The 25,981-nt window shown below is 45.9% G+C and overlaps 2 protein-coding genes across 8 annotated transcripts in view; one reads left to right on the top strand and one right to left on the bottom strand.

Moving 5' to 3' along the window:
- LOC126984858 (uncharacterized) overlaps positions 1-9,681 on the bottom strand; it is a 197,801-nt gene extending 188,120 nt beyond the window's left edge. The window contains exons 1-3 of one of the 4 annotated variants that reach the window (XR_007738059.1): positions 9,285-9,649; positions 5,833-5,951; positions 3,810-3,891 (exon numbers count right to left, since the gene is read on the bottom strand). Coding sequence is in view for 3 of the 4 variants with exons in the window: in XM_050839119.1 (XP_050695076.1) it covers positions 1,564-1,670; positions 3,810-4,158 (456 nt within the window). In the remaining variant the exon portion in view is untranslated. Of the gene's footprint in view, positions 1-1,563; positions 1,671-3,809; positions 4,163-5,748; positions 5,952-9,284 lie in introns of those variants that run through there. The other 3 variants (XM_050839122.1, XM_050839119.1, XM_050839118.1) reach the window with 3 other exon arrangements.
- The window catches only part of LOC126984853 (uncharacterized), a 129,588-nt gene that overhangs the window by 51,854 nt on the left and 51,753 nt on the right, over positions 1-25,981 (top strand). For 3 of the 4 annotated variants that reach the window (XR_007737992.1, XR_007737991.1, XR_007737993.1), the window contains exons 3-5: positions 320-536; positions 599-784; positions 847-1,175. The gene's annotated coding sequence lies outside the window, so the exon portion shown is untranslated. Of the gene's footprint in view, positions 1-319; positions 537-598; positions 785-846; positions 1,176-25,981 lie in introns of those variants that run through there. The other variant, XR_007737990.1, reaches the window with a different exon arrangement.

The following is a 25,981-nucleotide window of genomic DNA, read 5'->3' on the forward strand; positions in this document are numbered from 1 at the left end:
GCAATACTCCCTCTCCGCAACACAAATCCTACAGCAATACTTCCTCTCCACAACACAAGTCCTATAGCAATACTTCCTCTCCACAACACAAGTCCTACAACAATACAAGGATCGTAATGTTACGTCTACGTAAAAACGAGAAATAAGCAAATAGTGAGTGCTGGGCTGACATAACCTTGCCTCGACGTACAGAGATCAAAGTGTGAATTGAAGTTACTTATACAAACATTTCGTAAGTAAGGTTGACAAATTATATTCCATCAGTTTAAATGACATAATCTTCCCTATACATACAGATCAAGGTAACATATGAAATGAGGTTACTTATACAAACATACCAGTGAATTGAGGTTACTTATACAAACATACCAGTGAATTGAGGTTACTTATACAAACATACCAGTGAATTGAGGTTACTTAAACAAACATACCAGTGAATTGAGGTTACTTATACAAACATACCAGTGAATTGAGGTTACTTATACAAACATACCAGTGAATTGAGGTTACTTATACAAACATACCAGTGAATTGAGGTTACTTATACAAACATACCAGTGAATTGTGGTTACTTATACAAACATACCAGTGAATTGAGGTTACTTATACAAACATACCAGTGAATTGAGGTTACTTATACAAACATACCAGTGAATTGAGGTTACTTAAACAAACATACCAGTGAATTGAGGTTACTTATACAAACATACCAGTGAATTGAGGTTACTTATACAAACATACCAGTGAATTGAGGTTACTTATACAAACATGCCAGTGAATTGAGGTTACTTATACAAACATGCCAGTGAATTGAGGTTACTTATACAAACATACCAGTGAATTGAGGTTACTTATACAAACACCTCGCAGGTTAAGGTTGACATAACTTATATATCGTTAGTTTAAGAGACGTAATCTTGCCTATACGTACAGAGATCAAAAGAACATATCTCGAGGGCAGGGTTCACGTAACTTGTATTTCGTTAGTTTAAGGTTACGTATACTTACAATAACGTTGTAAAGAGGGAAAGAATAAAGGAAAGAAAGGTGTGTTGAAAGGTCATCTTATCACCTACAAACACCTAGAGACAAACATTGGGGCGAGGGAGGGAGGGAAGGGTAGCACACACACACACACACACACACACACACACACACACACACACACACACACACACACACAAATGAAATTATAAACACCAACCCACATACCCCAATCAAACACCTCCACACTAAACATCCTTTTTCGACCGTCCATGTTGATAGAGGAGGAGGAGGCGGAGGAGGAGGAGACGAGAGTAGACGTGGAGCCGCCAGCGATGGAGTTGGCGGCTGTTCCTCCGTCCTTCCCTTCCGCGGCTGCGGCGGGTGACTTCTTGGCTAGGGTAAGGGAGGATGGGTTAAGTTAGGAGATGTTAGGTAAGGCTAGGTGAGGTTAAGTTAGGGGAGGTTATATAGTTTTATCTTTTAGGGTTCAAGGGCAATAAAACAAAAAAGGCATAAAAAACACTAGGTCCTGCCCCTGAACAGAGAGAAGGAAAAATGACAACGGGGCATAATTACCAGTGAGGGGGCGAGTCTCTCAAACTTGTCGCCCACCATCCAGTGATTGTACCTGGCGAACAGCATCATGAGGGCCAGGACCAGGTTGGCAAACTGCTTCACACGCTCTGAAAGACACAGAAACTGCTCAGCAAGGACTGTAGGCGGGCATCCTCAACACTTCCCCTCACATCAACTCTTTCCAAAGGCCAAGAAAAGGTATCAATTGCATTCTAATGACATGAGGTAATCCAGCTTTCCAGACAGAGCAACAGATCAAAAATAGACAAACTATGTAGAGGAAGCATTAGTTTGAGAAGGCTATAAGAAAATCCAGCTTTCCAGACAGACAACAGATCAAAAATAGACAAACTATGTAGAGGAAGCATTAGTTTGAGAAGGCTATAAGAAAATCCAGCTTTCCAGACAGAGCAACAGATCAAAAATAGACAAACTATGTAGACATCTTTTCCCAAATTTCAAAATGGCGCACCTTCACCCTGCCTCAGAGTCCCCGCCTGGGGGGGGGGACCACTCTATATACTATGATCAATAGTTTTAAGCCTGTAAAGAATAACCATTGTATAAAATGGAAGTTTCTGATTCTGATTCCTCTCCCTTCCCTTCCCTTATCTTTCTCTCCCTTCCCTTCCCTTTCATTCCATTCCCTTCCCTTTCCTTCCTTGACCTTCCATTCCCTTCTCCTCTCTTCCCTTTCCTTTCCTCTCTCTTCCCTTCCCTTTCTTTCTCTTCTCTTCTTCTAATCAAAAATAGATTAGATAAATTCATGGACAGCGATATTAGGTGGGGTTAGATACACGGGAGCTTAGGTTCAAAGGAGCTGCCTTGTACAGGCCTACCGGCCTCTTGCAGACTCCTACGTTCTTATGTTCTTCCCTTCCTTCACCTTCCCTTCTCTTCCCTTCCCTTCCTTGACCTACCCTTCCCTTCCTCGACCTTCCCTTCCCTTCCTTGACCTTCCCTTCTCTTCCCTTCCTTAACCTTCCCTTCCCTTTCTCAACCTTCTCTTCCTTTCCTCTCCCTTCCCTTCTGTTCCCTTCCCTCACTCACCTCATCACTGGTTGGTCAAGTTATACACAAGCTCGGAAGAGTGGAAGATGCACTGATGAGGAGGCTGGAAGACCACGAGGGGCGGCGCCAGGCTCACCATTAGACTGGGGAGGTACACGTGGGTTGCTCTGCGGAGAAAGTGAACACCAGGTTACCTATTCAATTTGTTTTTCCAGAAGAGAGAGAGAGAGAGAGAGAGAGAGAGAGAGAGAGAGAGAGAGAGAGAGAGAGAGAGAGAGAGAGAGAACTATCACTACAAGCTACAGAAACCCAGAGACAGAGACAGACAGAGACCAAATGAGAAGTAGACATAAAACAGCCATTATCAAGACACCTCTCCACCACAAATTGACCTCTCTCTTGGCCACTCTTTACTTTCGTCTATTATGGCAGCGGTGAGTAGCGGGCCTTTTTTTTCTATGCACTTTTTGTTGCCCTTGAGCCGCCTCCTTTGTTGTAAAAATAAATAAATAAATAAAAGCTACAGAAATCCAGAGAGCCAGACACAGAGAAAATGAGACAGCAAAAGGAAGAAGAAGAAATGAAAAGGGAAAACTAAGACAAGGAGAGGAAGAGAGAAATGAAAAAGGAAAAGAATGAAAGGAAAACGGTGAAAAAATAAGACATAAGAACAGAAAGAGAACAAAAAATGAGAACGGAGGAAAATGAAACAGGGATAAGTAGAGAAAGAGAAGGAAAGCAATACTACCAAAGAGACAGACACAGAGAAAATGAGAAGTAGATAAAACAACCATTAGCACTAAAAGCTACAGAAATCCAGAGAGAGACAGAGACAGACAAAGACATAGACAGACACAGAGACACAGAAAAACAGAGACAGACAAAGACATAGACAGACACAGAGAAAATAAAAACAGAAAAAAACAACCATCACGAAAAGCTACAGAAATCCAGAGAGAGACAGACAGACAAAGACACAGAGAGACAGACAGACAGACAGAGAAAATGAGAAGCAAATAAAACATCCAGAGAGACAGAGACACACAGGGAGAGAAAATGAGAGAAAAACAGAGACAGACAAAGACATAGAGAGACCCAGACAGAGAGAGAGAAAATGAGAAGCAAATAAAACATCCAGAGACACAGACATAGACAGACCCATCAATTAAAAGCCACAACCAGAGATAGAGACAGAGAGACATGCGAACAAAGAAAAAACAGGGTCGCCAACTCACCAATCAGCTCCAGGGACGAGGAGTTCAGGAGACCGTACTCAAGCCTCATAATGATGTCACCGTCCGGGTCCTGCTTGTCCTTCTGCAAACACCACCAACAGCGAGGTAAAAAAAGTCGCCGAGTCAAATCCTGCCACACCACACCACACCATACCCAGCCACACCACACACCACACCACACCATACCCAGCCACACCACACCATACCCAGCCGCACCACACACCACACCACACCATACCCAGCCACACCACACACCACACCAAACCCAGCTGCACCACACACCACACCCAGCCGCACAACACACCACACCACACCATACCCAGCCGCACCACACACCACACCACACCATACCCAGCCGCACCACACACCACACCATACCCAGCCCCACCACACCACACCACACCCAGCCGCACCACACACCACACCCAGCCGCACCACACACCACACCCAGCCGCACCACACACCACACCACACCAAACCCAGCCGCACCACACACCACACCATACCCAGCCCCACCACACCACACCCAGCCGCACCACACACCACACCCAGCCTCACCACACACCACACCACACCCAGCCCCACCACACACCACACCACACCCAGCCACACCACACACCACACCATACCCAGCCGCACCACACACCACACCCAGTCACACCACACACCATACCCAGCCACACCATACACCATACCCAACCACACCACACCACACCCAGCCACACCACATTACTCTCCCTTTTCCTTCCTTGGGATTTCCTTCCCTTTCCTTCCCTTCCTGTTCTTGGGCTAGCCTTCCCTTCCTCTTCCTCCCCTTCCTCTCCCTCCCATCCCCTTCCCTACCTTGGTCACTATAACTACTGTAGGCAGACACACTTCAGAAGTGGATCTTCATGTGCCTGGCAATGTCACCCCTTGTCTTAAAGAGCTTTCCACAAACATCACACTTGAACTCTCTAAGGCCATAGTGCCTGAAGACATGTCGATTGAGTGCCTGCTTCACACTGAACCTCTTCCCGCACTCTTCACACTCATGACTTTTTACACCAGTGTGTGTAAGGGTGTGTGTATCAAGGGTACTCTTCCAGATGAATTTTTTCCCACATTCCTTACATTCATAGTTCTTCACACCAGTGTGTGTAAGGGTGTGTGCATCAAGGGTACTCTTCCAGATGAATTTTTTCCCACATTCCTTACATTCATAGTTCTTCACACCAGTGTGTGTAAGGGTGTGTGTATCAAGGGTACTCTTCCAGATGAATTTTTTCCCACATTCCTTACATTCATAGTTCTTCACACCAGTGTGTGTAAGGGTGTGTCTATCAAGGTGACTCTTCTGGCTGAATTTTTTCCCACATTCCTTACATTCATAGTTCTTCACACCAGTGTGTGTAAGGGTGTGTCTATCAAGGTGACTCTTCAGGATGAATTTTTTCCCACATTCCTTACATTCATAGTTCTTCACACCAGTGTGTGTAAGGGTGTGTCTATCAAGGTCACTCTTCTGGATGAATTTTTTCCCACATTCCTTACATTCATAGTTCTTCACACCAGTGTGTGTAAGGGTGTGTCTATCAAGGTTACCCTTCAGGGTGAATTTTTTTCCACATTCCTTACATTCATAGTTCTTCACACCAGTGTGTGTAAGGGTGTGTCTATCAAGGTGACTCTTCTGGATGAATTGTTTCCCACATTCCTTACATTCATAGTTCTTCACACCAGTGTGTGTAAGGGTGTGTCTATCAAGGTGACTCTTCTGGATGAATTGTTTCCCACATTCCTTACATTCATAGTTCTTCACACCAGTGTGTGTAAGGGTGTGATATCTGAGGCCATGCCTTGTGGTTAATTCTTTTCCACACTCCAGACACACAAACTTCCTCTCTCCTTTGTTGCTGGAGTTGCCAGCAGCAAGTTGCTTCATCTGGTGACCACTGACCCTCCTGCCCCCTGCAGCAGTCTGCTCCTGCTTGTCCTGGCCACTCATGCTGCTGTCCAGCCCTGCAGGTGAGGCGGCCCCAACCTTTGCGGCGGCTGAGTGTGTTGTTGTTGTCCTCGTTCTTTCCTTGTTCTCTTTTCCTCCACACACCGGCGGCCTAGGGTCCGTGGTCGTGGTCGAGGGTGGACGTGCCCGTGAGAGCTCTGTAAAAGTGAAGGAATTCTCCAATAGTAATATTGCCAGAAGAATGAATCGTTCGAAGAATAATCCGTCTAGTAAGCAGGCGGGCACAAAAACCAAGGATACTGTTGGATCTGGCAAAACAAGCCTTGCGGCTGGGGGCGGGGATGATCAGCTGACAGGGGCAGACGATAGCGACGCAGATAAACAAACAGACACATGCCCAGTCTGTAAGGTTAAGGTTGGTGAGGAAGACAAGGCTCTAGGCTGTGAACTATGTGAAATGTGGCACCACATAAAGTGTGAGGAGGTCACTGAGGCAGTGTATAATTTCCTGAGCAGCAATCAAGTAAGTAAGATTCACTGGTATTGTACCAAATGCGATATTGTTGCGGGGAAATTGTTCAAACAAGTAAGTGTTTGTATGCCATCCAAAGTTTGCTGCATTGTTTAAATAGATTACGAGGAATATCTTTACTCCGAGGTGGACACTTACTCCGAGGCCTCTTTATATGGATGAATTGGTTGGCTAACTGGATCAGGGTGTAGGATAAAAAGGCATTAGCAGTGTCAACATCGAGATGCATTAGTTCGTAGTCCCAATCAATTTGGTGAAGAGCATTGCAGATCTTATCATATTTACCCCTGGCCCAGTCCAACAGAGGAGCACCAACCCTATCACGAGTGTCTTCTCCTTGATAGAGATATGCTATTTTAACAAGAGCATGGCCACAATTAGGAAAAGGAGGAGATATGTTGATATCTTGAATACAGTCATCTTCAGTGGTAAGGATTAAATCCAAAATGTTTCCCGACTTAATAAAAGTTGGTTCTAGAACCCACTGATGGAGACCCAAAGTTTGGAATAGGTTAAGAAACATGGTGTCACAAGCAGTAATGTTATGGTCTGGCACCACATCATTCCAAGAGATGGAGGGCAGATTGAAGTCACCCATAATTATAAATTCTTTACTGACGCAGATATTTGATATGAATTCAATAAGGGCAATGTTGTCTTCCTGTGTGTAGGATGGAGGACGGTAAACTGTTAGGATATACAAATCCAACATAGGCAGACATAAAGTTAAGGTGTTGGGAAAGGAGCCAGCGTCGTTAAACTTGTAAACCTTCATATCATTTCTGACATAGGTGCAAACACCATGCTTAGGAAAAAAGGAATCATAATCATTACGAAATAGAGAATAGCCATCAATATTAACAACTGAATCCTTTATAACTGGTTGCAGCCATGTCTCTGTGATTGAAAATATGGCTATATTCTCCTCATGACAAAACTTATTTACATAAAAAACTTTATTGGATAAGCTATTTAAATTGGAAAGTGCAACATTAAAAACTTTAGAACAAAGGATGTGATTAGTGGATAATGCTGGTGGAGCTAGTTTTTTGCAGCAAGACCAGCAGTGAGGCCGTTACTTGCTGATGTTAGTTTTACTCTACGGGCTCCTTCCGAGGACATAAGTCCATCAATAGCTCCACCACCGTCACTACTGACATCCTTGGGCAGCATATTTGGGGGCTGAGCACCGCTGTTAGAGTCCTGCCTGCGAGAGGACAGACGTTCTTTAAGAACTGCCCGTTGTTTGAATGTCATGTCTCTAGTGATGTACACTTTATCAAAATTAGAGTTTTTAAGTCTCTTCGCCGCATCTAGCAAGTCACGTCAAGCAGCAGTATCCTTGATCTTAGCACGACATAGGTCAGACTTAATGGGCGCAATTTCCTCCAGAACGATAGATTTCCCAACACCAAAAAGAAAAGACACCACATCCCCAAACTTCTGAGAGAGGGATTCAACATCTGAGCCCAAACCACGGATGATCACAGAGTCCGCTCTTTTCTCTCTTTCTCTGATTTCCACTGCCTCCTCTTGCAAGATATTCCTAATTTCTGTGGGGCTAGGCATTGAAACAGAACCGGGAGCTGGAGTGACTGGCCCTGAGCCTGATCTAAGTACTCTGATCTCATCAGACAGCTTGGCAACTGCACTACTTAAGCCTTTAACTGTTTCAAAGAGTTGAGCTAGATCATTGCTACTAGGTTGTTTTTGTCTACGTCCTAGTCGACAGGAGGTACAGACATAACATACGCCTTGGGCGGAAAATTCTACAACATTCTTGAAGGCTTTGAGTGGAAGGCCTGAACACTTTTGAGCACCATGAGTCCAGGTCAGGCAATGCTCACACTCGAGAGTCCTCATCACCAATGTTTACACCACAGGTACCACAGGGAAAAACTTTATCACCACGGCCGGGTGACGAAACAATCCCCCCAGTGCTGCCCGCTGCGCCAGTGTCATGGCCCGATCCCGGGGCACTGCGGGTCCTACAGCCAGTTACCTGCTTACCAGTCATTTCAGCCAGTTACCGGTTGGGCTGAGCAAACTACCGGTGTTCAGCAAAAATGCTGTAGTAGAGTGGAGGCAGGCCAGCTGAGTTCAAACGTGTTGAGGAGAGAGCAGGCACGTCCTCTCACGGCGGCGGCATGTGCTGGATCAAAATTATCAAGCTACACGGGGACATAGTAAGAAGACATATAAACAACGTGCCAGGTTAGATATAAGAAAATATTCATTCTGTAATAGTGGTGGATATCTGGAACAGCCTCCCTGAAGCAGTAGTGAGTGCACCATCAGTTAAAACCTTTGAAAATAGGTTGGAAAAGGCATGGAGATCACAGAGACAAAAACTTGAGCACATGGTAGCCATTGATATTGGGCACGGGTCCAGACAACTTGACCACGGAGACTACCAGAACGATCAGAGTAAGAGTTATCTCGAGCCGGAGACACAGGCTTTGTTAGCCTCTTCCGGAATTCTTCTGAGAGCTTCTGTGAGTGGTGGGCGGCCTGTCTTGTGCAGGTCAGCATTTTTTTTTTTTTTTTTACAGCTACGGAGACAGTTCAAGGGCGTAATGAAAAAAATAAAAAAAGGCCTGGTACTTACTGCTCCAGAACAGAGGTTAAAGGAGTGTTCAAAATCAGAGGTCAATTTCGGGAGGAGAGGTGTCCTGATACCCTCCTCTTGAAAGAGTTCAAGTCATAGGCAGGAGGAAATACAGATGAAGGAAGATTGTTCCAGAGTTTACCAGCGTGAGGGATGAAAGAGTGAAGATGCTGGTTAACTCTTGCATAAGGGGTTTGGACAGTATAGGGATGAGCATGAGTAGAAAGTCTTCAGTTAGCAAGTTCAGAAGAGCAGTCAGCATGAAAATATCGATAGAAGATAGAGAGCCAACATGGCGGCGGAATTTGAGAGGTAGAAGACTATCAGTATGAGGAGGAGAGCTGATGAGACGAAGAGCCTTTGATTCCACTTTGTCAAGGAGAAGCTTACCTACTTCTGCTGCATGAGAAGGTTAAGACTTCCCGGCGGCGGTGGTGGAGGTGTTGTCCTGGCAGTGTTGGGGCTGAGGGTGTCGCTGGCCAGCAGGTCCCCAGCGCTGGCCCGTGGGTGTGGAGCCTTCGTCGTCTTCTTCTTCTGGGGTGTTTTAGGGGGCTGGTTGGGCAGGGCCAGAAGGGATGCTGCTCGGGCCTCGGCGTGTGCTGTTGCTTTCACCTGGCAGACAGGTTAGGGGTGGGCAGGTACCGGTACCAGTACCGGTACTAACGGTACCAGCTAAACGGCACGGTACCGGTACCAGATTGCTCGGTACCGGTACCAGATTGTTCGGATTTATTTATTGGATTATTGATAATTCTTCATGTCCGATTTTTTTTTAGGTTGCAATTAAATAGTTATTGTTATTAGACTATGATCGAGTACCTCCATAATAACTATACATGCTATTTTTTTATCGAAAAAATAAATATTCACTTCATTCAGAGAGAGAGAGAGAGAGAGAGAGAGAGAGAGAGAGAGAGAGAGAGAGAGAGAGAGAGAGAGATCACCACTCAGTGAGTGGATATCTCGGTGATATGGGTACTCGATCATAGTCTAATAACAATAACAATATTTATTAGCAACTTAAAAAAGAAAACGAATCGGACATGAAGAATTAGCCAGTAACCCCAATAAATAAATCAAATGATAAAATAATGGAAACGGGAGCTGTGATGGAAACGGAAAGCATGACAAAATGGTGGGAACTTGGGGAGACGGTCAGCGAGGCAGTGACTCAGCGTTCAGAAGCTGTGCAAAGTGTTTACATATCTCCCTCCCACGGAGTCTCCTGACGGCGACACGGAACCCAAGTAACACGTCCGGCATAACAATATATTTCGTCCGATGCGGAAATGTACTTTACAAAAAAACTAATGCAACGGTTTTGGGTCCAATTTAGCGCGTTTGAGGAGCAGTTGGCAACACTGCCGGGACAACACAGCCGGCATGGCGGTTTGAAAACGTAAGCAATCACAACGGGGAAAAAACAAGAATTTAACGAAAACGACAGCACACAGTGGAGTGAAAGGAGAAGAAGTAAGTCACAAACATTCAGGGAGCAGGAGGAGGACGCGAGAAGCGGATAATAACGCCGGTAACAGTCACGAGGAGCACGAGACCATGCCGGAAAGACCTGGCAGCAGAGGGGAAGGGGCTAAGAAGAAGAGATGCTGCCAGTGCGATTTCACAGGGAAGCTCAATCATGAAGGTATGTGTGCAAGCTGTGAGGAGGAGGCGAGGAGGAAGAAGGAGGTGTGCCGTGCATGTGAGAAGAAAGTAAAAGAAGGAGACAAAGGCCTACAGTGTGATGGGTGTGAGAGCTGGGCCCATATTACATGTGAGGAGGTGAAAATGGAGTTATATGAACGGCTTGAAAAATCTAAAGAGGAGCTATGGTTCTGTAGAAAATGCAAACCAGTGGTGAAAAGAAGTATAAATAAGGTGGGCCTACTTGAAGAGGAACTAGTGAGGAAAAAGAAAGAAATGGAACTGCAGACACAAGAATTGGAGGACATGAAGGAGTGGTTAAGAGCTTTAGAGGTAGAAAACAGAAGCATGGCAGGGCAGCTGAGAAACCTTGGGGGAGGAGGCGTGACCCAGGGACCTCGGGCACCTGAGATGCTGAAGATGCCAGATGTGGACAACAGAAAGGAGGCAACAGCGCAGCAGAAGAGGGAAACCAAGGTGGACTCTGGAGTGATGGGGGCTGCCGCTGTGGAGAATGACTGTGTCGTGGAGAGTCAGTGTGAAGTGGTAGAGTCAAGTGTAGAGACAGAGGGTAAGGCTAGCAATGAAATTAATGCTAGCAAAGGGGAAAAAATGGGGGTAGAAGAAGCCAAAGGTGAAAAAAATAAAAGTGATCAGAAAGAAAAAGAGGTAAATCTTAAGAATCACCACTCCACCCACTCCACCACCCCAGTCCCCCAAGACAAGCCTGGGGAACTGTGGGGAACCGGGGTATTGGGGGGGGGGAGCCCATATCACTGAAAAATGGCCTTCCAAAATTTCCCTAGAAAAATCCCTAAATCAGGAAAAATTCCCTAGTCTCCAAAGTAGGGAAAATCCCTACCGTATACTCACATGCGTGGGCTAATCGCTGACCAAGCATACCATCGCTAACCACCCCAAAACAGCCCTGAGCCATGACTCAAGGTCATCCGGGACTCGGGCTGAACAGGCCCGGGCTATACCCGGCCCTCAGCATGGCAGCCGTTGGGCTGCGTGTTCTAAAAAAAATAATAACCACGCGTGGTGTACCTGGTCTCACATGCGTGGGCTAGTCGCTAACCAAGCATACCACCGCTAACCAAGCGTACCATCGCTAACCAAGCGTACCATTGCTAACCAAGCATACCAGTGCTAACCAAGCGTACCGTTGCTAACCAAGCGTACCGACGCTAACCAAACGTTTGTAGAAAAAAATATATGAAGACCAAGTGATGCTTCATACGGTAGGTAATGAATGCGAGCTATTTTGCGGCGGCGGCGTTAGCTCGATTAATCCCTTTAGGGAGCTGTGGTTTTGGTGGCCGTTACTCGATTAATCCTTGTAGGGAACAGTGATTTTGGTGGTGGGCGGCCAAATCACTGAAAAATGGGCTTTCAAAATGTCCCTACAAAAATCCCCAAAATCGGGAAAAATCCCTAGTCTTTAAAGAAAGGAAATTCCCTAACGTATACTCTTGTAATCTATTCCTATATAACGTAGTAGCCGCTGCAGCGGGTCTGTTGACGAGTGTAGGGCGTGTACTTGGATGGTCAGCGTAGTTGAACCCCCACCCCACCACCCCAATCGTAGTCGAGCAACTCTTGGGAAATGTCATGTTTCATAATTACATATGGTACAATACTGACGGTTAACCCGTCCACTTCTTGTAAGTTGATGCTAGATCATTTTTACCGAGTAGTTTAAGGTACAAAATAAAACAGATTTGTGACAGCTGTCATCCAGATCGAACTGACGCTCCTGCTGTTAACTGACGCGGGAGTGACCTACCGACTGCTACGTATGACCCTGGCCTCCATTTTACTCAAATTCCACTATAAGTATCGCGCATTGAACAATATCCGTTTGTTTTCTGACACGTGCTTGTCACACCATATGTGACACATGACACGCCCGTGTCTTTGTTGGACCCGGTACTGGGATAGTAATCGGTCCTTTTGTCAACCTACATGCACACCAATAAAGAGGTTAAATACTCAGTTAACACTTACCGAAAGGTAAAGTAGACGTATATTTTGAGGGAGTGAGTGTCGGGCCTTCCATCCATTATGGCGGCTTGAAAACAACTGAATTCAGGAACCCGCCGTTAGGTGCCGCCGCTGATACCCTCGCGTAGTAACATTTTACGAATGTATTAGAAAATACAAATAGTTGTGGCATTAGTTGCATTAATATAGAGAAAAAAATAACATAAAACTCTTAAAAGACCGTTTTTTTGTCCGAAATCGTTATAATCCATGCGCATTTTGGATATTACTGACTTAGGAACTAGTTTGTAGGGTGCACTGCAAGGCAGGTATGAGGCTCAGTCTGTGCATAGAGGCGCTTGTGAAACAATAACAATGGACTTAGAAAATCCAAGCCACCTAACTCTATAATTAAAGAGGCTTGCCCCCCTGGCCCCTCCCCAAGGTAAAACGTATACGAAAATGCATTATAATAATAATTCTTTCACGTGCTAAGATACTACGAATATTGGTTTGGAGTGGTGATCCTTAAGATTAACCGAAAAAGACAGTGAACAAGACCACACATACAACAAAAAAGAAGAAAAGAAACATCAGGAGAAGGACAAGCAGCCATGGAAGGACCAGATAACAGAAAAGCCACCAAGCAAACCAGTCGGAGGAGGAGGAATGGAAAGCAACAAAGAACATCAACTCCCAGCGATGATTGAAACCCAGCTGGAGGAGAGGCAACGAAAAAAGGAGGACGAGACAACACAGGATGCTGTAACATGGACAGGGGTGGGGACCCAAGCATGGACGAAGGTGAAGCATTGGGAGCAGTTAAAGATGAAGAAATCTGGTAAGCTATTGAAAAAACTTTGGTTGTTTGGAGACAGTGTACTGCAGGGAGTTGGGAGGGAAATGCATTTCCTGTCGGACGGTCACTACAAACTTATGGACAGAACCGAAAGAGGAGCCAGCATGGAGGCAATACGCACAACAGTGAGAGACCACCTGGAAGAGATTGGGCAGGAGGACTTAGTGGTGGTGGAAGGAGGGGGAAACGAACTGGAGGAAGTGGGCGAGTGGAGAACAAGAAACTGATAGAGAAACAAGAGGACTGGAGCTGTGATGGCCTACAATTGTGGGAGGGAATGCCTTGGGGAGAAGTGTGGGGAAGGGACGGCATTCACCTCTCCTACCTGGGAAAAAGGTGGATGGGGTGGAACATTGTGGAATGGGCCCAGCAGAGGGAAGGAATAAGAGGAAGAGTGAGATAGGAGAAGGCGCAGAAAGGACAGATGCTATTGGCCTTCATTAATACAAGGGGTTGGAACGAAGGAAAATGGAGAACTGTATTGAAGGAAGGAGAGGAGTATGATGTCGTTGGAGTAGGAGAGACAGGTTGGCACAATAGCATCAAATGGGAAGAAGGAGGATGGACTTGCATAGGAAAAGGAAGGAAGGTTGGAGAAAAGAAAGGTGGTGGCGTGGGAGTAATAATGAAGGAGAAAGAAGGCAGGAGTATGTCAGAAGTGTAGTTATGCAAAGAAATGGAAAACAGGCTGACCCATGGAAAAGGAGATATTATCACGGTAAAAATCAAGGATGTGAAAGAAGTGTGGTGGATCACAGTGGTGTATATGGGAGTGGAGGGACCAGAAAACTATGAAGAAAACAAGAAACTATTTGATCTAATGACAGAAATCGGCATGGAAATAGGCAAGGAGAAGTGGGTGATTATGGGAGATCTAAACGGACACATTGGGCTCAATAATGAGAGAACTAACATAAATGGGATGATGATCCTGGATTTTGCAGAAAATAGAAAATTAAGAATTAAAAACTGGGAACTGGAAAACACTATTACATGGAGAGACAGAGGTGCAGAGTCAGCCATAGATTACATTTTAGTGAATGAAGAAGTGATGAAAAAGAAGTGCTTGATCTGGAAAAATGAAGAAATTGACATCTCAGACCATGTGCTGATAGGGGTAACCTGTGGTGAAGGGAGAAAAAAAGACCCGATGGAGAGAAAAGTGGAATTTATCAGAAGCTGACTGGGAGACATATAGCAGGAGACTGGATGAACAAATGCAGGGATGCAGAGAGAAAGGGGAGGCAACAATAACCCAGTGGGAACAAAGAATAAAAAGAACAATACTAAAAGAAGCAAAGAAAAATGTTGGAAACAAAAGATTCAAAGAAGGGAAGACAAGGCAAAAAGGATGGTGGGACAAAGAGGTGGAAGAAGCATGGAGCACCAGGAAAAAAGAGAACAGGAAGCAGAGAGACCTGAGCAAAATGATGACGAAGCAAGGGGAACAGTACAGACAAAAATGGCAAGAGGCATGGGACACCTATAAGAAGGAGAAAAAGAAAACACAGATACTGATGAGTAAGAAGATAGCAATATGGGAGGAGGAGCAGGCTCAGAAACTAAACGAGATGCCTCCAAGAGAAAGAAAGAGGGATGGAAAAGACTGCGGAGGAACCTGAGAGGTAGAGAAACGAACCAGGAAGTGAAGCTGAGAATAGATGGAAAAGAAACCAGCAATGATGAAGAGATAAGAACGGCAATAGAGGGATACTGGAGGGGCATAGTGCAGACCAACACTGAGGAAGACCAAACGGGAGATCCAACAATATACAGTGACAAAAAAGAAATGGGAGGTGTTACAATTGAACTGAAGGATGTGGAAAAAGCACTAAAAGGTATAAAGAATGGAAAAGCAGGCGGAGCGGATGGAGTGCTCGGTGAATTTATAAAATATGGAGGAGAAAGACTCAAACATATCCTGCATGAAATGTTCCAAATAATACTGGAGGAGGGTGTGATCCCACAAGACTGGAAAAGAAGCAGAGTAACACTGATTCACAAAGGAGGAGGGAAACCTAAGGAGGAAATAGAAAATTATAGGCCCATTTCAGTCATGAACATCATGGCAAAGATATTTGGAAAAATCTTGAATGAAAAGCTGAAAATGTGGGCAGAGGAATCCAAGGCGTGGGGAGAAGAACAGAGTGGATTCAGAGAAGGAAGAGGAGGGCTGGAAAATGTGTTGGTTCTTAAAGAAATAATAAACAGAAATAAGAAGCAAGGAAAAGAGCTGTACCTGATATTTATAGATATTGAAAAGGCATATGACACAGTGGACAGAAGCAAGCTAATGAAATTGTTAAAGCACATTGGAATAGATAGCAAAGTGGCAGAGGTGATAAAGGAGATGTACAATGAAAATATGCTAAAATTCACTTTGGGAGACACCACCACGGACTGGACGGAGAACAATGTTGGAGTGAGACAGGGATGTGTGATGTCACCAACATTGTTTAACTTTTATGTAGAAGAACTCCTGGTGAAAATCAGAAAAAGGAGTAGGAGTAGGAGACAGAAAACTTGGGTGCTTAGCTTATGCAGATGACATTGTACTCATGGTAGAAAACAAGGCAGATATGGAGGAGCTACTGAGGATTACCAACGAGTATGGGAGGGAGTGGAAGATGAAATTCAGTGCCAGGAAATGTAAGGCCATAGAATTTAACAACAATGCCAATAGCCAGTGGGTCCTGGGAAACACCATAATAGAGGAGTGGAAAAGTACACATACTTGGGATTGGAAGTCAGCAAAGAAGGAGTAGGAGGAGAGAAAAGGAAAATAAACGAAGGAAAAGCCAGGAGGATGGTGGGCATGATCATGAACGCAGGCAGCAGGACTATTAATAAATACGAGGTAGGCAGGAGTATGTGGAAAGGGATAGCGGTGCCATACTGCCTGTACGGGTCAGAAATAACAGAGTACAGGGAAGGTGACCTGGCAAGATTAGAAAAGGTGCAGAACACCATGGGCAGATGGGGACTGGGTGCTCCTAGATGCACAGCAGTAGAGGCCTTAAGGGGAGAAATGGGATGGAGTACATTTAAGGAGAGAATTATAAAGGGCAAGATGGGATTTATGAAGAAAATCGAAGGACTAAGTGAAGAAAGATGGGTAAAAAAGGTGATAACAGAGGACAGAACAACATCCTCATGGAAAAAAGAAATAGCTAGATGGAAGAGGAGAGAAAATCTTGAAAATGAGTGGAACAGAATGAGGGTTAAGGACATCAAGAAATGCATTGCCACCAATGGCCTGGAAAAATGGCAAGCAGGAGCAGCAGAAAAGTCGACTTTAAAATGGTACAAGAGAAAACAAAAGCCTGAAAGAGAAAATTGGTACAGGGGAGACTGGGGGAGTAAGCTGCTGTTCAAGGCAAGGTCTGGAACTCTAGAAGTAAAGGGGAGAAGCAGAGACGAGCAGGACCAAAACTGTAGCTTGTGTATAGGGGAAAAGGAAACAATAGAGCACCTGATAGTGGCCTGTGACAGGTATGAAGAGGAGAGGCAAAGGCTATTGGCTTCAGTAGTGGAAATTATTGGGGAAGAGGAGTGGCATAGCAGATTGGAGGAGGAAGACGGAGGAGTAAGTACCGTGTTAGGACTATATGGCAGTAAGGAGGAAGCAGTGAAATTAATACCTCACACAAAAATTTTCTTGGCATGTGTTTGGAAAAAAAGATCTGAACAGTAAAAGTGGAGTGAAAAGTGTACTAGTGGAAAATAGCAAAGCACATAGGCAAATAAATCTGGAAAAGAAAAGGACAGAAAAGCTAAGTTTCAGGATGAAGTGCTTAAGAAAGTGATGTATACTGAAAAGAAAAGTGTGTAGAAGTGAAAAAGAAGAAAAGAGGAACGAAAGAAGGAGGACCTAAGAAGCGATACAAAGTGGCACAGGTCAAAAGAAGAAGAACAACAACAACAACACTGTGCACCGCCTTACCTGGAAGGTCCCAGACCCTCACTGCCCCTGCTGCTGCTGCTGCTGCTGCAGGACCGTCGAGGAGACCATTGAGCACCTCCTGCTGCTGCTGCTGCAGGACCGTCGAGGAGACCATTGAGCACCTCCTGCTGCTGCTGCTGCAGGACCGTCGAGGAGACCATTGGGCACCTCCTGCTGCTGCTGCTGCAGGACCGTCGAGGAGACCATTGGGCACCTGCTGCTGCTGCTGCTGCTGCAGGACCGTCGAGGAGACCATTGGGCACCTCCTGCTGCTGCTGCTGCAGGACCGTCGAGGAGACCATTGAGCACCTCCTGCTGCTGCTGCTGGACCGTCGAGGAGACCATTGAGCACCTCCTGCTGCTGCTGCTGCTGCTGCAGGACCATCAAGGAGACCATTGAGCACCTCCTGCTGCTGCTGCTGCAGGACCATCGAGGAGACCATTGAGCACCTCCTGCTGCTGCTGCTGCTGCAGGACCATCGAGGAGACCATTGAGCACCTCCTGCTGCTGCTGCTGCTGCAGGACCATCGAGGAGACCATTGAGCACCTCCTGCTGCTGCTGCTGCTCGAGGACCATTGAGCACCTCCTGCTGCTGCTGCTGCTGCTGGACCGTCGAGGAGACCATTGGGCACCTCCTGCTGCTGCTGCTGCTGCTGCTGGACCGTCGAGGAGACTATTGGGCACCTCCTGCTGCTGCTGCTGCTGCTGCTGGACCGTCGAGGAGACTATTGGGCACCTCCTGCTGCTGCTGCTGCTGCTGGACCGTCGAGGAGACTATTGGGCACCTCCTGCTGCTGCTGCTGCAGGACCGTCGAGGAGACCATTGAGCACCTGCTGCTGCTGCTGCTGCTGGACCGTCGAGGAGACCATTGAGCACCTCCTGCTGCTGCTGCTGCTGGACCGTCGAGGAGACCATTGAGCACCTGCTGCTGCTGCTGCTGCAGGACCGTCGAGGAGACCATTGAGCACCTCCTGCTGCTGCTGCTGCAGGACCGTCGAGGAGACCATTGAGCACCTCCTGCTGCTGCTGCTGCAGGACCGTCGAGGAGACCGTTGGGCACCTGCTGCTGCTGCTGCTGCAGGACCGTCGAGGAGACCATTGAGCACCTCCTGCTGCTGCTGCTGCAAGACCGTCGAGGAGACCATTGAGCACCTCCTGCTGCTGCTGCTGCTGCAGGACCGTCGAGGAGACCATTGAGCACCTCCTGCTGCTGCTGCTGCAGGACCGTCGAGGAGACCATTGAGCACCTCCTGCTGCTGCTGCAGGACCGTCGAGGAGACCATTGGGCACCTCCTGCTGCTGCTGCTGCAGGACCGTCGAGGAGACCATTGAACACCTCCTGCTGCTGCTGCTGCTGCAGGACCGTCGAGGAGACCATTGGGCACCTCCTGCTGCTGCTGCTGCAGGACCGTCGAGGAGACCATTGAGCACCTCCTGCTGCTGCTGCTGCAGGACCGTCGAGGAGACCATTGGGCACCTCCTGCTGCTGCTGCTGGACCGTCGAGGAGACCATTGAGCACCTCCTGCTGCTGCTGCTGCTGCAGGACCATCAAGGAGACCATTGAGCACCTCCTGCAGCTGCTGCTGCTGCAGGACCATCGAGGAGACCATTGAGCACCTCCTGCTGCTGCTGCTGCAGGACCATCGAGGAGACCATTGAGCACCTCCTGCTGCTGCTGCTGCTGCAGGACCATCGAGGAGACCATTGAGCACCTCCTGCTGCTGCTGCTGCTGCTGGACCGTCGAGGAGACCATTGAGCACCTCCTGCTGCTGCTGCTGCTGCAGGACCATCGAGGAGACCATTGAGCACCTCCTGCTGCTGCTGCAGGACCGTCGAGGAGACCATTGAACACCTCCTGCTGCTGCTGCTGCTGCAGGACCGTCGAGGAGACCATTGAGCACCTCCTGCTGCTGCTGCTGCACTGCCCCGCCTCCACTCCCAGCCACGACACCAACTCCCTCCCTCCCTGGACGTGGCGGCCACCTTGGACCAGGCGGCGGCAGGCGTCCATCCCTCACGGCAGGAAGCAGCAGCCACCCGCCCCTCCTGTGCCTTCCTCAGGAAGACGGGGCAGCCAGTGAGGCCCTCACAGGATGACACCAGGGCTCATGTGAGCGACTACTGGCCGCTGCCCATAACAACAACAACAACAACAACACTGCCTAACAGCCCCCTAGAACACCCCAGAAGAAGAAGAGGCATGAGTACTCCAGACAAGCAGGAGCAGACTGCTGCAAGGGGCAGGAGGGTCAGAGGTAAGCAGATGAAGCAACTTGCTGCTAGCAACTCCAGCAACAAAGGAGAGAGGAAGTTTGTGTGTCTGGAGTGTGGAAAAGAATTCACCTCAAGGGAAGGCCTAAGATATCACACCCTTACACACACTGGTGTGAAGAACTATGAATGTAAGGAATGTGGGAAAAAATTCATCCAGAAGAGTCACCTTGATACACACACCCTTACACACACTGGTGTGAAGAACTATGAATGTATGGAATGTGGGAAAAAATTAATCCAGAAGAGTACCCTTGATACACACACCCTTACACACACTGGTGTGAAGAACTATGAATGTAAGGAATGTGGGAAAAAATTCAGCCTGAAGGGTAACCTTGATAGACACACCCTTACACACACTGGTGTGCAGAACTATGAATGTAAGGAATGTGGGAAAAATTCAGCCTGAAGGGTAACCTTGATAGACACACCCTTACACACACTGGTGTGCAGAACTATGAATGTAAGGAATGTGGGAAAAAATTCATCCTGAAGGGTAACCTTGATAGACACACCCTTACACACACTGGTGTGAAGAACTATGAATGTAAGGAATGTACGAAGAAATTCAGGCATAAGTGTCATCTTGATGAACACACCCTTACACACTCAGGTATGAAGAACTATGAATGTAAGGTATGTGGGAAAAAGTTCAGCCAGAAGGGTACCCTTAATACACACCCTTACACACACTGGTGTGCAGAACTATGAATGTAAGGTATGTGGGAAAAAGTTCAGCCAGAAGGGTACCCTTAATACACACACCCTTACACACACTGGTGTAAAGAGTCATGAGTGTGAAGAGTGCGGGAAGAGGTTCAGCAGGAAGCAGGCACTCAATCAACATGTCTTCAGGCACTATGGCCTTAGAGAGTTCAAGTGTGATGTTTGTGGAAAGCTCTTTAAGACAAAGGCAGACATTGCCAAGCACATGAAGATCCACTTCTGAAGTGTGTCTGCCTACAGTAGTTATAGTGACCAGGGTGTTAGCAGCAGCTGAGCCTGATAGGGAAAGGGAAGTGAAGGAGAGGTAAAAGTGATCTTGTAAGACAAGGAAGAAAGAAGGCTTGCCTGTGAAGTGATAAAAGGAGAGGAGCCACAGCAAGAAGAGGAAGGGAAATACTGATGGCTGACTTTCCACAGCTGTGGCAGCTGCACCTGGGCCTGGAGCCTGGTTGAGTCTCACAGCTACAGTGAATTACTTACTCCTCTGTGAGGTGAGGGGCAAGAGAATGTCACCTAACACTAAAATAGCTGGAACATGTATTTATAAACCATTGCTGCAGCAAAAGAATCAATGCCTTTCAGTGGTGTGCTTCACCCAAGAGTACCACTGATGCAAGTGATAATTATGACCATGTTCTCACGTTTACTCAATGTAATCCAAAGGCTTGGATTATGTCGCTGTCATGTCATGTCTGGGTAAAGGTTTCATTAATCTCCTCCTCATCTCATTCCTCCACTACTCATCTCATTCTTCCACCTCTCATCATCATCTTTCACTATTCATCTCATTCTCCACTTCTGAGGCTCATCTCATTCTTCCACTTCTCATCTCATTTCTCCACTACTCATCACATTCTTTCACTTCTCATCTCATTCTTCCACTACTCATTTAATTCTTCCACTTCTCGTCTCATTCTTCCACTTCTCATCTCATTCTTTCACTTCTCATCTCATTCTTCCACTACTCATTTCACTCTTCCACTACTCGTCTCATTCTTCCACTTCTCATCTCATTCTTTCACTACTCATCTCATTCTTCCAATACTCATCTCATTCTTCCAATACTCATTCTTCCACTATTCATTTTATTCTTTCACTATTCATTTTATTCTTCCACTATTTCTATTCTGTTTCTTCTTCTATTGAGTTGTCCCGTACTTTGTGTTGGGGATGGGGAGTGACGTCAGCACCCCTTGGTTTCCTCCTCTCTCCACGCACACAGCCAGGGGGTCCACATCCACCCGACGTTATCGCTTCTCTGCCCCTCGCTACCATCCCGTCAAGCAAGGGGCCGTTAGAAAAGTGCTCGAGCCCCATCGGAGCTATAGGAAATGACTACCTAGCTCCTTGAGTTGACCAAGGAGGCGTGTTGACACGGCAACACGGCAAGGGTTAAAAATCATGATACAATCCTAAAGTCTTAAACAAAACTTTAAATCATTTATTTAAAAAAACTTTTGCGGATTCATATTAGATCAAATACATTTTATTATAATTCCTGTATCATTTATCACTATATTAATGAGAGAAATGCAGAATTGACGCATAAAATATGCGAAGGGGCTCACGAGGATGTACCTATCTCGACCCCTTGCCAGATTCCAACAATTTCGCCCGTCAACACCTTTCCTTCGCTTACGGTGAGGGCCCCTCGAAGATTATGGTATGAGAAATTGGCTGAAGAGCTTCTGTAGTCGAGGAGGCTGCCTTCTGGTACGGCCGTAAGGCTCTTTGTCTCATCAGCTCTCCTCCTCTTACTGATAGTCTTCTGCCTCTTAAATTCCATCGCCATGTTGCCTCTCTTTCTATCTTCTATCGATATTTTCACACTGACTGCTCTTCTGAACTTGCAAACTGCATGCCTCCCCCCCTCCTGCGGTCTCGCCTCACACGACTATCTGATCGAGCTCATCCCTATACTGTCCAAACCCCTTATGCAAGAGTTAACCAGCATCTTCACTCTTTCATCCCTCACGCTGGTAAACGCTGGAACAATCTTCCTTCATCTGTATTTCCTCCTGCCTTCGACTTGAACTCTTTCAAGAGGAGGGTATCTGGACACCTCTCCTCCCAAAATTGATTTCTCTATTTGGCTAACCCTATGTACTTTATTCAGGAGCAGTGAGAAGAGTTTTTTTTTTTTTTTTTTTTTTTTTTTATGCCCTGAGTGGTCTCCTCTGCTGTAAAAAAAAAAAAACATTCTTCCACTACTTTTTTTCATTCTTCCACTGCTCATCTCATTCTTCCACTACTTACCTATTTCATTCATCCACCTATGATCTCATTCTTCCATTACTCATCTCATTTTTCCACTACTCATCTCATTCTTCCACATCTCATCTCATTCTTCCACTACTAAACTCATTCTTCCACTTCTCATCTCATTCTTCCACTTCTCATCTCATTCTTCCACTGCTCATCTCATTCTTCCACTTCTCATCTCATTCTTCCACTACTCATCTCATTCTTCCACTTCTCATCTCATTCTTCCACTACTCATCTCATTCTTCCACTACTCATCTCATTCTTCCACTTCTCATCTCATTCTTCCACTTCTCATCTCATTCTTCCACTACTCATCTCATTCTTCCACTACTCATCTCATTCTTCCACTACTCATCTCATTCTTCCACTACTCATCTCATTCTTCCACTACTCATGTCATTCTTCCACTTCTAATCTCATTCTTCCACTTCTCATCTCATTCTTCCACTGCTCATCTCATTCTTCCACTTCTCATCTCATTCTTTCACTACTCATCTCATTCTTCCACTTCTCATCTCATTCTTCCACTACTCATCTCATTCTTCCACTTCTCATCTCATTCTTCCACTACTCATCTCATTCTTCCACTACTCATCTCATTCTTCCACTTCTCATCTCATTCTTCCACTACTCATCTCATTCTTCCACTTCTCATCTCATTCTTCCACTTCTCATCTCATTCTTCCACTTCTCATCTCATTCTTCCACTACTCATCTCATTCTTCCACTTCTCATCTCATTCTTCCACTTCTCATCTCATTTTTTCACTACTCATCTCATTCTACCACTACTCATCTCATTCTTCCACTTCTCATCTCATTCTTCCACTTCTCATCTCATTCTTCCACTACTCATCTCATTCTTCCACTTCTCATCTCATTCTTCCACTTCTCATCTCATTCTTCTACTACTCATCTCATTCTTCCACTTCTCATCTCATTCTTCCACTTGTCATCTCATTTTTTCACTACTCATCTCATTCTTCCACTACTCATCTCATTCTTCCACTTCTCATCTCATTCTTCCACTTGTCATCTCATTTTTTCACTACTCATCTCATTCTTCCACTTCTCATCTCATTCTTCCACTTGTCATCTCATTTTTTCACTACTCATCTCATTCTTCCACTACTCATCTCATTCTTCCACTTCTCATCTCATTCTTCCACTACTCATCATTTATTCTTTTTCTTCCTTCCTTATATGGCAGGTGGTTTTTGTTCCCTTGACGTCACTTTGGGTCATTGGGGACGCATATGCCTTGTTGCTAGTCACTAATAATGGCTCAAGGACACACTACTACCCTCCATGTAATATATAATAGTAAGCCGAGGCCAAGTCCCTGTGTCCGAGTCCCCTCCTCTGTGAACAATCCTGCTTGTTAATTATACCTTCCAGTGAGTTACCTGTGTGCTTGTTAACCTGTATTTGTTACCTGTTGCCTTTCTTTTCACTGGTTAATGGTTACTTTGTTTTCCCTGTCCCTCCCTCATTAGTAATTCCCTATAGTTAAGTTGTATTCCTGTCCCTTGCTAATGATATCTTGCAGTTTTAAGTCTTACCTAATTTTGTCTTTGCATCATTAACCCGGTAGCAGCGACGGGCCAAATTTGTGGCTTTACTGTGTAGCAGCGACTGGCCAAATTTGTGCCGTGATATAAACCCCCTAAAATAGATGATACATAATCTGATCACGAATGCTTTGATATATGTTATTAAATGGTTTGTGAGAGGGGTGATTTTTTCTCATTTTTCTTGCTTGGAGGGACCATTAAGAAACATGATCCCTGCTGCTTGGAGTGTCAGTGTTCCATCTTTTTAAACTTTTTTTTTTTTTCTTTAAGCAGAGTGTTTTTGGCATACAGGTCTTGTAGCATATTCCAGGTTGTCTGGAAAGATCGATGTTCCATCTTTTGAAACTTTCTTTGATTTTGATCTGTTGTCTTTAAAGCAGAGTTTTCTTATGGCATACAGGTCTTGTAGCATATTCCATAGATCTGTTGTCTGTCTGGAAAGCTGGATTTTCTTATAGCCTTCTCAAACTAATGCTTCCTCTACATAGTTTGTCTATTTTTGATCTGTTGTCTGTCTGGAAAGCTGGATTTTCTTATAGCCTTCTCAAACTAATGCTTCCTCTACATAGTTTGTCTATTTTCAATCTGTTGCTCTGTCTGGAAAGCTGGATTATCTCACGTCATTAGAATGCAATTGATACCTTTTCTTGGCCTTTGGAAAGAGTTGATGTGAGGGGAAGTGTTGAGGATGCCCGCCTACAGTCCTTGCTGAGCAGTTTCTGTGTCTTTCAGAGCGTGTGAAGCAGTTTGCCAACCTGGTCCTGGCCCTCATGATGCTGTTCGCCAGGTACAATCACTGGATGGTGGGCGACAAGTTTGAGAGACTCGCCCCCTCACTGGTAATTATGCCCCGTTGTCATTTTTCCTTCTCTCTGTTCAGGGGCAGGACCTAGTGTTTTTTATGCCTTTTTTGTTTTATTGCCCTTGAACCCTAAAAGATAAAACTTCATAACCTCCCCTAATCTAACTTAATCTCCCCTAACCTAACCTTGCCTAACCTCCCTTAACCTTACCTTACCTAACCTCCCTTAACCTAGCCTAACCTCCCCTAACCTTATCTAAGTTCCCCTAACCAAACCTCCCCTAACCTAACCTTAAATAACCTCATCTAACCTAACCTCCCCAAACTTAACCTTACCTAACCTAACCACCCCTAACTTAACCTTACCTAACCTCCCCTAACTTAACCTTAACTGACCTAACCTCCCCTAATTTAACCTTACCTAACCTACCTTAACTTAACCTTACCTTACCTAACCTCCCCTAACTTAACCTAATCTCACCTCCCCTATCCTCCCCTCCCCTCCCCCCCAGGTGTTCTTCATGCTAACCTGCCGGCTCATCGCTGAGTACCAAATCCACCGGAAGGAGAAGATGGACAAGGCGGTGGCAGTGGCCAAGAAGTCACCCGCCAGCCCTTGAAGGAAGGACGGAGGAACAGCCGCCAACTCCATCGCTGGCGGCTCCACGTCTACTCTCGTCTCCTCCTCCTCAGTTGCCTCCGCCTCCTCCTCCTTGCCCTCCTCCCCCTCGCCCTCCTCCTGCTCCTCTCAACATGGACGGTTGAAGAAGGATGTTTAGTGTGGAGGTGTTTGATTTGGGTATGTGGTTCAGTGTTTTTATTTAATTATTTATTTATTTATTTATTATTTTTTTTGTGTGTGTGTGTGCGTGTGTATTTGTTACCCTGCCCTCCCTCCCTCGCCCCAATATTTGTCTCTCTTGGTGTTTGTAGGCAATAAGATGACCTTTTCCACACACCTTTATTCTTTCCCTCTTTACGACTTTATTGTAAGTATATGTAACCTTAAA

Source organism: Eriocheir sinensis, chromosome 57 (genome assembly GCF_024679095.1).
Source record: "Eriocheir sinensis breed Jianghai 21 chromosome 57, ASM2467909v1, whole genome shotgun sequence".
NCBI lineage: Eukaryota > Metazoa > Arthropoda > Malacostraca > Decapoda > Varunidae > Eriocheir > Eriocheir sinensis.